The sequence below is a fragment of the Syngnathus scovelli genome, chromosome 13 (assembly GCF_024217435.2).
Source record: "Syngnathus scovelli strain Florida chromosome 13, RoL_Ssco_1.2, whole genome shotgun sequence".
Taxonomy (NCBI): domain Eukaryota; kingdom Metazoa; phylum Chordata; class Actinopteri; order Syngnathiformes; family Syngnathidae; genus Syngnathus; species Syngnathus scovelli.
Genome location: NC_090859.1, coordinates 11,965,620 through 11,978,860, shown reverse-complemented (window position 1 = coordinate 11,978,860; position 13,241 = coordinate 11,965,620). Strand labels below are relative to the sequence as shown.

At 46.8% G+C, this 13,241-nt stretch overlaps 1 protein-coding gene across 10 annotated transcripts in view; it reads right to left on the bottom strand.

Moving 5' to 3' along the window:
• Positions 1-2,540: 2,540 nt before the first annotated feature.
• rimbp2a (RIMS binding protein 2a) overlaps positions 2,541-13,241 on the bottom strand; it is a 28,853-nt gene continuing 18,152 nt past the window's right edge. For 3 of the 10 annotated variants that reach the window (XM_049737877.2, XM_049737885.2, XM_049737883.2), the window contains 17 exons: positions 12,469-12,626; positions 12,302-12,381; positions 12,123-12,232; positions 10,721-11,536; positions 10,292-10,315; positions 9,609-9,760; positions 8,582-9,328; positions 8,354-8,509; positions 7,990-8,136; positions 7,119-7,221; positions 6,860-6,982; positions 6,034-6,197; positions 5,799-5,967; positions 5,628-5,728; positions 5,369-5,440; positions 5,139-5,303; positions 2,541-3,766 (listed from right to left, as the gene is read on the bottom strand). In XM_049737877.2, coding sequence (XP_049593834.1) covers positions 3,542-3,766; positions 5,139-5,303; positions 5,369-5,440; positions 5,628-5,728; positions 5,799-5,967; positions 6,034-6,197; positions 6,860-6,982; positions 7,119-7,221; positions 7,990-8,136; positions 8,354-8,509; positions 8,582-9,328; positions 9,609-9,760; positions 10,292-10,315; positions 10,721-11,536; positions 12,123-12,232; positions 12,302-12,381; positions 12,469-12,626 — 3,512 coding nt within the window. In that variant the 3' untranslated portion in view covers positions 2,541-3,541. Of the gene's footprint in view, positions 3,834-5,138; positions 5,304-5,368; positions 5,441-5,627; positions 5,729-5,798; positions 5,968-6,033; positions 6,198-6,859; positions 6,983-7,118; positions 7,222-7,989; positions 8,137-8,353; positions 8,510-8,581; positions 9,329-9,608; positions 9,761-10,291; positions 10,316-10,720; positions 11,537-12,122; positions 12,233-12,301; positions 12,382-12,468; positions 12,627-13,241 lie in introns of all 10 variants that reach the window. The other 7 variants (XM_049737879.2, XM_049737884.2, XM_049737880.2 and 4 more) reach the window with 6 other exon arrangements.

The window sequence follows — 13,241 nt, the reverse complement described above, 5'->3', positions numbered from 1 at the left end:
GCAATCTAATGTGAAATTGCAGTAGATATATTGGATAACAATATTTAGGCGTATATAGGTATACACGTTATTTAAAAACGACTATAAGTGTTATACTACGATACAAGTGTTTACCAGCTCAGTGGCCTAAGAGGAGAGTGTCCGCCCTGAGATTGGGAGGTGGTGGGTTCAAACCCCTGCCGAGTCATACCAGTGACTATAACAATGGTACCCATTTCTTCCCTGCTTGGCACTCAGTGTAAGGGGTTGAAATGGGGCCCCCCCCTGCTGCTCACGATCATTGGGACTTTCAGTTCATCCTCACGTTCTGCAGGAGCCTGATTATTGAATCAGGTGTGTTTAACGAGGGAAACTTGGAAAACATGGAGGAATGCGACTTGGACACCCCTGTTTTATGGGGTAGCACACCAGCAACTATGTTGAAAACATTTCCAGGATAAAATACTTGAGGTCTCCCTGAGACTCGAACCGGGGTCCCTGGGTTCAGAGTGCAGAGCACTAACCACTACACAATGGAAGACTGGCTTGTAAGCTGTGGAAGGTGTATGGTTTTATCAAGCAGCGAACAAGCGACTAGTAGCTAAGAATAGATAAATGCCAAAGTGGTTTTCTGGGGTAGCACACGAGCAACTCTGTTGCAAATTTTTCCAGGATAAAAACTTCAGGTCTCACTGAGATTCGAACCAGGTTTGTTGGGTTCAGAGTGCATAGCACTAACCACTAGACTATGGAAGACTGGCTTGTATAGTGTGAAAGGTATATAGTTTTATCAAGCAGCTAACAAGCGAATAGCTAAAGATGGTTTTATGGGGCAGCAACAAGCAACTATGTTTATTAAAAATAATAATATTAAAAGCAAATTCCAAACCAGCAATCTAATGTGAAATTGTAGTAGATATATTGGATAACAATATTTAGGCGTATATAGGTATACACGTTATTTAAAAACGACTATAAGTGTTATACTACGATACAAGTGCTTACCAGCTCAGTGGCCTAAGAGGAGAGTGTCCGCCCTGAGATTGGGAGGTTGTGGGTTCAAACCCACAGCCGAGTCATACCAGTGACTATAACAATGGTACCCATTTCTTCCCTGCTTGGCACTCAGTGTAAGGGGTTGAAATGGGGCCCCCCCTGCTGCTCACGATCATTGGGACTTTCAGTTCATCCTCACGTTCTGCAGGAGCCTGATTATTGAATCAGGTGTGTTTAACAAGGGAAACTTGGAAAACATGGAGGAATGCGACTTGGACACCCCTGTTTTATGGGGTAGCACACCAGCAACTATGTTGAAAACATTTCCAGGATAAAATACTTGAGGTCTCCCTGAGACTCGAACCGGGGTCCCTGGGTTCAGAGTGCAGAGCACGAACCATTACACAATGGAAGACTGGCTTGTATTCTGTGGAAGGTGTATGGTTTTATCAAGCAGCGAACAAGCGACTAGTAGCTAAGAATAGATAAATGCCAAAGTGGTTTTCTGGGGTAGCACACGAGCAACTCTGTTGCAAATTTTTCCAGGATAAAAACTTCAGGTCTCACTGAGATTCGAACCAGGTTTGTTGGGTTCAGAGTGCATAGCACTAACCACTAGACTATGGAAGACTGGCTTGAATAGTGTGAAAGGGATATAGTTTTATTGAGCAGCTAACAAGCGAATAGCTAATAGATGGTTTTATGGGGCAGCACCAAGCAACTATGTTGCAAAAATTTCCAGCATAAAAAGCTTAGGATCCCAATGAGATTTGAACTCACATCAGTGGGTCCAAAGTGCAGCGCACTAACCACTACACTATGCAAACATGGTGACTACAGCGTGGAAGGTATATGGTTTCATCAAGCAGCTCACAACCGACTAGGAGAAATGCCAAAATAGTTGAGGTCCCATTGAGACGTGAACTCAGATCTTTGGATTCAAAGTGAAAGTGCTAACCCTTACACCCTCTACGTTAGTGAGGCATATGGTTTCATGGGGCAGCTCACAAGCTACTATTTCACGAGAAAAATATCCATGAATTTTGGGGAAAAATAGATCAGTGATATGTACTGTATGCTAGACTCAAACATGAATGTTTCGTACTCCAGATAAAATCATTGTACCTCAGCATCCAGACAAATGCTGGTATCCGGACTTGAATGTGGCCTGCAGTCCCTCACTCTGATGTGACAGGCTGTGGAGGATGCTTGCAGTGCAACGAGCTGTCTCCATGTCAACTGCCGTTGTCATGGCGCGAACCACGGCTCCTACCATGGATTGCACCAGCACCCGGCGACTTGCCTCTTTACGAGTGAGCTGGTTAACAATCATGGGTGCCTTGTTTACTATTACCTAATAAACAGCGCAAGATTGTGTATAAGGGTATAAGGAAAACGGGGTAAATAAATCTCAGCTAGAAAAACTTCACTTAAAAGAAGTGATTTTTTTTTTTACTCACACAACCAACCCATTTGTCCATTTAACAAGGTTTTAACGTGGCCTTCTGCTTGTATTAAATATTTTTGCCAATATGATGACAAATGAATTACATCACTTGACAACGTTTGATATGAAGAAAAAAGCATTTAAAAAAAATTCAGCACATAAAACATATTACTTTGTAAGCGTCATACAACCTTGTGCAACAAAAGAAGACATTTTGCATCGAATAAGACATTGTCATTCCTTCAAATCACGTCAAAAAACAGTTTGGTTCATAAAATATTTCAATGTAAACACAAAGTGATTACATTTTTGATTTGAAGCTCCAATGATGTCATTGTACAAATAATTATGAAGCCAACTGATTTGACTTTCAAAGATGACAAAACAACTCAAACAAGAAACGTCACACATGCTGTTTTGGTAAAGGCCACTGAGAGGCTCGCCTGGTGCTCCAAAAGCTCTTTTTGCATGAATGCATCATGATTTCAAATCATTCCTAATAACTCTTTCCTTACCACGTATGCTACCGCCTGTATACAATATTGCACTGAATAAAGCCTTTGGGCTCTATTTCCGTCGGGGACGCACCTGCGCCTGATTGTTGTTTCGGTCTAAGGCGTGTTTGGCAATTTGGCAGACGGGTTTTTACCAATCTGTGTCCTTGGGCTAAGTATGAGCGTTCAGATCACGTCTAAAAACAGGTGTTCTCACTCGATTTTGGTTAATTTGAGGGCGACTGTGATCACTCCCTCGTCGGCGCAGCCCTCCCGCTCGCAGATCCGCCAGCCTGCGCATATACGCTACACGCCACGCTAGATTTACGTCGTGACAAAAAATAGAGCCCGTCACGTTAGCAGCTTGTATCACTTTTTCAACCCAAGCAAAATATACAGGACACGGTATGTAACCATTCCCAGGTACCCTGCATGTATAGTTTCTCAGCAAAAATGAAATATATGTCATGAAAAGAATCTCTTGATTAAAAATACATCACAGTAATGTGTTTTTTGTGGTCGATTTTGGCACTATACAGAACGTCATCGATTTGGAAAACAGAGGAACTGAACGAAGCTCAGTCCCAGAGAAAATCAGAATGTCGAGCGGCTACACTGTACATCTTTATTTGGCAGGGGACAGTCGCTTGAGTAACTTCTTCCCCTTGGAGAGGAGTCCTTTCTTTTTTTTGTTTGCAAAATCTTGATGGTCCCGCAGGTCCAGGGGAAGGCTGGTTGGTCCTCTCGTCGGGCTGAGGGGTCGCATGGTGCCCGGCAGCAGCGGGCGGACGATCGGGGACGGCGCCCGGACGGGCGTGACGTCGTTATCCACCAGCGTTTCCGTGGTGATCTGAGGAGAGATGCCATGGGGAGGAAAGCAAGGACGTGTTGGAGAGTACAATGTTGTCTCCAAGTTCCTAGAGGTCGTGATTGTTTTAACAGAAAACAGTCCACATAGAAGGGTCAGATGTTCATTTTGAGCTGGAACCTATCTCAGGAGACGTCTATTCAAAATTTGTATGTTTGAACAAAAGGATAAAGGTTGTGGAAACACTGAGGAAGAAGTTTTTTGACAAAGCCGGAAGAGTCCGCCACCAGTCGGCCATGATGGAACTCATCAAGTACAACACCCAAGGGCACAACTGGAGATACCAGGGCTTGTCTTCTAAATGCGTTAGCCTGATGCACACTTTTGTTTGGGAGACAGTATCGTGTTATTTCCAAAGAAAAAAAAACATCTGTGACCTCAAGCTGGAGCGCATTTGAGCTGCTAGTTTGGTATCTCAAGTTGTTGACTTACTGTAGGGGGGTGAGATGATTTTTTTATTTTTTTTTTTATTTTGGACAAGCAGGGTGAGAGGGAGAAAATGAAAAAAAAATAAGGAAAAAAATGTAGCAGCGTAAGTCACCATCAGAAAGAACCCACAGACCACAATGCACCACAATGAAAACATTGACACACACAACAACACAGAGAGCGCCAAAAAAAGGTTTTTAATATCCAATTTTTTTTTCTCTCTTTCTTCTCATTTCTTTTATTGTTCCTTTGTAACAATACAGTCGGGATGTCTCAGTGCTTCCGTTAATTTTGGCCTCAAAACAGAGCTGAAAAATAGATTGATGTGTGTGCAACAAACACAAAAGAAACAAAGCCTCTTTTCGGGAAACACAACAGTCAAGAGTCATTAGAAAATGGAACTGTATGAAAAAGGCATGCTTTTTGTTTTTTGTTTGTTTTCCTCCAATGATTTTTTTTGTTGTTCAGTGTAGGTGTTATTAAAGCACTTGTCATTATTGTTGCCATACACAATAACCACAATGAGATTTTTGTGTTTCAGTGCAAAGAGGTACAAATGGAAGGAATGAGTCCTCAAGCATGCGAGAACCCCCCGTCCCCCTCCCCCTCCCCCCCCGCAGAGTCTATTCTTTCTCTCTCTGTCCACGTCAGGCTTTGCTTCTTCCTTTCTCTGAGACTCAGAAAGGTGTTACACTCGATTGTTTTTGGTTTTGGTCGCCCCCTTGTTCCCGACGGTGACAGAGCAGGAAGGGGGAGGCGGGAGGGTTGTTAGTCGGTCACCACAGCCACCACACGGACAAGAAACACACACGATGGAGGCACACACACGTGGAGCAAGCGAGAGACGGAAATCAAAGAGAGGAGAGGGGGGCAATGGATGAGCAACAGGGCCTTAGCGCTGAGAGCGGCGATGGTGATGGTGTACCCGTTTGCCCTCCGGGACGCTGGCGGCAGAGTTGGCGGGGAGCCGGTTGGCGGGCTCCTCGGGGGGGAAGTTGGAGGGCGTATCGGTCAGATACACCTCCACGTCGTCAGGCACTTCTTCCAGGAAGTTGGAGGGAACCAGACCGCGGTGGCCGTTGATCTCACCCTATGGAGGGGGGGAGGACTCAGTGCCCGAAAATGAGATACAAGATGATCATTGAGAAGACTCACATAATAGAAGCCGTCTTCATCGATATCACCAAATACTGCGATGATGTCACCGGTGCAGAAGGTCAGCTCAGCCTATCAGAGTGGGGAAAGATTTATTTTATTTTATTTTTACATAATTTGTTTTTTATTTTTATATTTTACTATTTTTGTATTATTTTTTTGATTTTTATATTTTATTATTTATATTTTATTTTATATTTAATTTTTTTTCATTATATATTTTTTTACATTATCATCCTCAGCCACTGATTTACGATACCTCAACGTCAACATTCGGCGAGCTCTCTCGGGGGTCGTAGTCATACAAAGCCACCATCCTCCTGGAGGCCTCACCTCGACGGAGGCCTCTTCTGTTCTGCTCTGAAAGTCACAATCAATGATTTTTATCATTTAGTCATCAATTGACTGGGATTCATCTGATGTTTAGTACCTAATCGGTCCACCGGGGTGCTGAGAGGTAGGAAGCCTTGTTTGATGAGTTGATCCATAGTTTCATCATCCTCCGCTCGTATCTCGGACACCATGTTACACGGGATCAGCCCCATCCTGCCTCTTACTTCTCCTCTGTAGAACCCGTCGGTGTCTTTATCACCAAATATCTGGTGAAGAAGAGGCGGCAATACATTATATGTGTAAAGTACAATATATGAACGTGAACCTCTCACCCTGATGATTTGTCCCTCTTTGAAAGGCAACTCTTCATCGGCCGCGTCTGGGTTAGGGGACATGGACAGAGGGTCGTAGTCGAAGAGCGCCACGAATACCCGAAAGGCCTCCTCTGGCTCCGACTCATCAAAGTAGGTGGGAGACTGACGATCCCTGTAGCCATCTTCAACACACAAATAAGAAATAAAAAGTGTTTTTTTTTTGTTTTTTTTTGCTGACATCAGCTATTATGTGGCAGCAGCTTTGTTAGCATGCTGAAATGGCCAAATACACATTGATGGTATTTTTTGGTTGCGGACTAGTCAATGAGTGAGACAAAACAGGAAGTGACACACAGACAAGATCGGGAGCATACATTATTTTTTTATCCTGTTAATAGATGCATCAAACCCCAAATGCCCAACCAAACGGAAAAGTTCATGCTAAAATGCTTCCAAAAGTGTCACTTGTGTGATAACCAAAAAAAGGGGAGAGGGAGGAGGGGGGGTCTCAGCAGGCATCTGGAGCCCAGTGCAGTGAGGGGAGCGGTCTCGGTGCAATCAGTCAAACTGTGGACTTAAGTGGCTCTTCCATCTGTGCAGTTCAATGGTGCCATTCGACAGGGTGAGTACGAATCAAAAGAGAAACAGACACTTGCGGGTAGTGTTGCAAAATTCTGGAACTCACACTGAAAAGTTTCCACCCTGAAATGGTTCTAAATTTATTGACGTGGAAAAATTACCAGAAAACTTTCCAGCCCTTTGCAACCCCGTTCGCAATTGTCTCCATCTCCTTCTTGCCGTTTGCCAACTTGCTAAGACTCAGTCTGCAGGTTGCAGCACGTACCCTGGGGAGACCTGGTGCCGCCCCCGTGCCTGCGGGAAGACCCGGTCCTGAACCGAGCTACTCTGCCATAGTTCTCCGTGATGCGGGACATGTTTTCCTCATTGTTATTCTCAAAGGTTACTTCTACAGGAAACACCAATCAGAAGGTGCCACAACGTATAATAATAAGACAGAATCATGTGGCAAGTAGAAAGACATTTAAAAGTATCTCATGCATGGAGCCTTAGTGTAAACATAAATGAACCCGGGTTGTACTGACCGATGGCAGGGACCATCAGAGGTCGTCTCTGAGGCTGTGAGCCACCGTGATGTATCTTTCGCCCGCCCTCCCGGTCGTGACGGCCTCTAGAGGGAGTGTTTGACTACAATGCAGAAGACAGCAACTATTCACACGTCAGTTCAATTTCCAACGGTAGTGTTTGTGAACAATATGCAGTCATGTGCGTTGACATAGTCCAACAAATTGTATGTAAACAAACTCATGCAGCGCTCGCAGACAGGCACACTGAAACACAGACACGCTGACGCACACAGAAACACACACAAACAAGCCTTCAAGAAAGTGTATGGTTCTGGAATAATCATTCGGATCAAAGAGAAGGAGATGTGAAATAATGGTGTCTGCTTTTAATGTTAAAGTCAAAATGGCTTAGGTACTCCCAACCACTAGATGGCAGTAACAATTAGTTGAACTGGTTTGCCTACGAACAAGAAGGGCCGTTTTGGTTTGTGCATTTATTGAATTAATTTGGTGTTGAATTTTGGTGTTTTTAAGCGAGCTGGAACGGATTGTTTGCATCTCTATTCATCTCAATGGGGGAAAGATGATTTGCAAATAATGAAACTTCCGGAGGCACCACGGTCCTTGTCTGTCAGTAGTTTGACTTTGTCCTAGTTTTTGAAACTGTGCCTAATTTGTCTTGATCTAATATTTATAACAGTTAGGAATGCTGTCTTTTCTTCTTTTTCTCTTCTCCAATTAGGAGGTTCCACTGTACTCTACCCTAAACTCGGCACACACGCTAACAACACATATCCAGTGCAAGAAAAGGCAGCAGTCAAATATCTGTGCCTGTGCAGTTCGCAACAGTAAATTTGAGTCTAAGTACAGCAAGTGCAAAGAACTGCACCTTGGGTGTGTTGTGCGAGTTGCGTCGGCGTCCCTCGTCCAGCTGCATCTCTGAGTACAGCTCCTCCTCATCCTCTTCCATGATGTCAGACAGGTCAGAGCCGCGGCTGCTCTCGCTGTGATAATCTTCATTGTGACTATAGTGAGGCTTTTGACAGTCACACACAAACACACAGACCCGCTTGTTTAAGTCCACATACATACGTACAGACGTGCACACACCAAACACGCGTGACAAACAAACGCACACACAGTGACGCCGGCACGGTCGCGTTGGCACTTGGCATGCAACCAGCCACATTTGCCTCTCTCTCGCTTGTGTAAGGTCGGTGATTCTGTGAGAAGGCTCGTCCCGTTTCACATACCGGCCTTCCTAGCTCAGAGCCTCGGAGGAACTCGTCGACCGAAGGTCCTCGTCGGCGGCGACGGGGGAACCCTTCTTCGTCTTCCTCGTCTTCATCAGAGTGATGCTGGTGAAAGGACTGACCCTGTTCGCCGTAGCTAACAGGTCTCCGGTCCCCCTGAAATGTGAGACAGGAGGGTGTCACTGGAGTGTTGCCGTGACAACCAGGAGTGGTCAGGTGTGGTCAGACCTTGCCGCTCTCCGCCGCCACCCTCTGCGCCGCTTCCCGGGCGATGGCTTTGGCCACATTGTCTGGGATAAGAGTGCCTCTCGGTTGTGGTAGAATCCTCTGAGGGGAGGGGCAACGTGGATTGCCAGGGGGAGGGGGCTCAAGGGTGTGGCCCTGCATGGGTATGGGCGGCTGGGACGAAGGGGAGCGTGCAAGGTCCCAACCAGGTGGGACGGCGGCTCCGTGGTGGGCAGCTTGCTCTTTGGCATCCAGGTCTCTGGCACTTACTGGTCTCTGAGGTACGGGGTGGGGATGGGCGTGGGGCTGCAGAGGCAGTCGGTGCTGGGGCCTGGGACCTTGGTGGAGGTGCAGGGGCTGCTGCGGATGAGGGTGCGGCGGTCGATTCTGGTTCTGTTGGGGCCCGCCTGGGTGAGGGACTCTCGGTTGAGGGTGCGGGGCATGGGGGTAGGGATGACGTGGGGCCGGCTGTCCGTGGGCTTGGGGCGGGGCAGGAAGCTGTGGGGGGGCGTGAGGGTGGTGAGGAGATGTGAGGTGAGGTTGGCCGTGGGGATGGGGATGCATTGGCGCTGGCAGAGGAAGCGGAGGTAGAGGCACGAGCAGGTTGTTTGGAATGAGGGCCACGAGGGAGTCCTGCGACTCTCCCTGTGCGGACAGCGTCCGGACTATCACCTCCCTGGCCTCCAGGCACTGTATCCTCGTCATCTCCACTGTTACGTAGTCCGCCATTGGGAACATCACCTCTGCAATCTGGTTTCAAGACACACACAAGTGAACCTGTAACCAAGCAACCGACTGAATAAAAGCATCTAGGTGATTCCGTCTGGTCGTCACCAGAGGGCAGAAGAGGCAAAGTCAAGAATCCGACTGAAACGATATGCGGTTTTGCTATTGTGACAGATTAGAGATACGAGCAGCATACTGAAAACCTATACACAGTCATGAGTGACCCAGTTTTGATCACAGAACCTTAGCATGAAGAGGAGTCATCCATAACCAGAGATGAGTAGGAAAAAGAAATCCACCTCACCTTCTGTCCTTTAGTGCAGACAGCATAGCCAAGGACATTGGCACCATTGGACGTGCCTGACGGAGACAAGGGGGGAGGCTTCCAACGAACCTGTAGGACCCCTGGTGCCTGCCCACAGAGCACCTGCACATCTTGCGGAGGCAGGGGAGGACCTGGGAAGTAAAACAAGGCGTGTTAAATTATTTCATATCCCATATCCAAACGGGAAACTGATTCTAAAGCATTCCCCAAAAGCACCAACATGCACAGGAAGGGTGTGATGTGGTTGCAGAAGTCTCCAAAGAACTAAATGGGATCATTTCTAACTGCATGCTACGTAATAAATGTGCAGTATTGTGATCATGTGGTGTGCCAAATAACACGACTAACAAGTTGTTTTGCAGGATATTAATGACATACAAATCTGTATTTACTGTATGCAGAAACAAATGCCTATTCATACTACGTTGCCACTGTTTTAAATTACATAATAGTTAGGCCGGGGCTATGCTACAGGCAAGGAGAATGACTCATAAGGATTATACATGATCATATCTGGCGGTGCTTGGTTTAGTGCTCATTAGTAATGTGTCGTGAGGAAAGCTGAGCAAAATTGCATTTTATTTCGTTTGGAGATTGCCTTCCATCATTCAGAAGTGAGATGTATGTGAAATCCAGTTCAGGATTTGATATTTGATTCTGACCTGTTCTGCAATAGGGTGTTGGACCTAGACGAGATACAATACACAACAATGGCACAGTGAGGAGATGGACTCATCTGTAGTTTAGTGCAGCCCCACTCACCAGTCACAACATTGGGCACACAAGCTGATTATTTTTTTTTATATAGATGTTGACCAACAAGAAATGAAATCAGTTTGGATATTTTTCCGTTAGTGCGCCAACAGCGTCAATAAAATTGAGAGGGATTGTGGCCGGGGTGCTTATTGGATTGGGCTGGTTTACCGAATGTTGCGGCTGGTAACACAAATTGACATTGCGTTAAAACTTGAACGTAAACACAAATATGCATACGCAGCTATCTTTTCTGAATCCTAAGTACGAAATATTGACAAGGTCTATCGGGGACTATGAATCAATGCAAACATGAGTCTCCGTGATGTAGTGCTGACCTGCAGCCTGGGTGCAGAATTCCACTCCCGCTTCCTTCCTCTCCCTCTGCTCCAAAGGCAGTTGCCATGGCACCTGGTGAGGCTGTGCCACCACCGACACTTTGTACACCGTCAGCGGCTTTAGGTTGAAGAAACGTAGTCTGTATCTCCCCGGCTTCAACGCCGCGTGTTCCACTCCGTCCAAGAAGACGGTGTGACCGTAGTTGCTGTTGCTAGGCAACCAGGAGAGCTCGGCTGTGTCTCGCTGGATGTCATCCACCCGGAGGCCGCAAGGCGCCACTACAACGTTGGCTCCCACTAAGAGGGTGCAGCGTAGTTCGTCCGACAAGCCCCTGTCGGTGACGCTCTGTACCGACACGCGGTGGACGCATCCGTCCAGGTCCAGTTTCTCCAGTAAGCATTTGGTACGCCCGCCAAACTGTATGCTGGCTCGCATCTCCCCGTCCGCTAACACGTTGTAGCCGGAGATGTTCCCCCAGCCCAAAGGCACGACCGGAGGCTCCCAAGCTACGATGACGCTTCGCGCCAGCTGCTTGATCAGAGTGATCTTTCGGGGATAAGGCACAACGTCTTCAGCCAGGTCCTCCGGGTCCAGGGGGCCAACCGTGCCGTTGCTACAGGGTACCAAGGCGTTCGCCGAGCCCAGGAGAACATCCTGGCCGGTACCTCCATCCACGGGCATCAAGGCTTGGGGTGTATGTTCGACCGGGCCAAGATCTTCTCCATCTCCGGCTTGAATGGCCAGCTTCTCCTTGTCCTGGACAAACTCTACAAAGTTTGACGGGACAAGTCCTCGCTGGCCGTCCAGCAGCTCCCCTATGTTTAAAAAACAAGTAGAGAGTGGAGGGTTGAAGTTGTGTCTTAATTCGGGGGGTTTGGGCATTGTTGCAGGTTAGATGCCGAACTACAACTTCAGTTCACAGCTTATTCAAGGACTGTGATTATTCTTCTGTTATCAGAAAAGCTCACTATCATATTTTTTTTTCCATTCACGGAACCCCGCCGGTGACTCGTTAAAGCTGTGTGTGCGTGCGTGTGCTTATGATTAAGGCGAGCCCAGCTGGATTAGTCATCAAGCTAAAAGAAACCGAGGTCCCATCTTGACAACAGCTTGGTCTCTCTCCTTCATGGTTAAACCCACAACGCCTCCTCCATGCCGCCATGCAATCTCAACCACCCCCCCTCCCCTCCCCTTCCAGCTTTAATGAGTCAGTGCAGCTGAGCGCAACGGCGTCTGCGGCATCCTGCGCCGGCCCCGAAGGCTTGCTCGCTATTGGGGATTAGCATTGCGTCTGATTGAGAACCCGTTATAATGCTTTGGAGATTTGATAGCAAAGCTCTAAAGTCAGTTGTTGAGACAGCAAAAGAAATTTTCCTCAGGCAAATAAAAAAAAAAAATCACCTTCATAGAATCCATCGTCATCCATGTTGCCGTATACATACAAATACTTCCCAGCCACAAGAGGGAGCTCTGCTTCAGGATGTTCATTTGGTCCGTCATAGGGATTATAACTAAAAGAAGAATTTGACGCTTTAGAGATGGATTCTAAACCAACAAATGAAGAAGCTGAGGTTCCTCACCTGTATCGGGCAGTGCAAAGTCGGACCTGGCCTGTGTAGCGAGGCTTGGACCTGGGCGATGGGCTTGGTTCATCCTCCATCTGTAACATGACAACAAACCCCGAAAAACATACATCTACATACTTGCTTGACACCAATAGGCTTGAATCCAAGGTTTGAAGACTCACCGCTGATGGGGTCAGCCGCTGAGTGCAGCTGGCGCGTTCCGTTTTCACGGTGCGGGACTCGACAGACGGCCAATCTGTGCTTTCCCTGTCTCCAGTCTGCTTTGGGCACTGCGAGAACTTGGAGTTCAGTGGTGGTGCGTTTGGCGCGCTCTCATCGCCTGGGAGAAATTGATTTCCATCACAATTAAAGAGCAACTGTCATTCCTCCTGCAAGCCATTTGCGTCTCATTGCCCGTCTATTGATCTCCTGTTAAAGTGAGTGAGCAGGCCAACATCCGAGGCCCGTTTGGCTCCGTCGACAAGCACGTGCGGCGCATTTGTCCTTAAATACCATCAATGTCCTTGGGGTTAAACACATGAAAAATGCAGGGAACACAAATTGTAGTGTACCAGTGCAGACAGATGAATGGCTGGAGGAAATTAGAGCTGGTAGTGACAGTGTATCACTGAGCTCCTGTGGTCAGCCTGTGACTAATCGAATGCATTTGCCCAAAGTGTGTAACCACAACGTTGCCCAAACTATGGCCATTTGCGACACCCCCGCAGTCTATAATTGTGTATTTTACAATAATAGTAACTAATTAAATAGAATATAACAGTTTGTGGATCATGACAATTAGTATGAGTGAGACAGAAAGTTTCAGTTTCCGTTCATTAGCTTGATTATGGAATTTTGCATTGTGCGTTAGCGACAAGCTAGCAGACGGCAAAGCTTTGGTGTTACTTTAAATATCGTCAAAATATTAATGAAAAATGAATATTTGACAAGAATA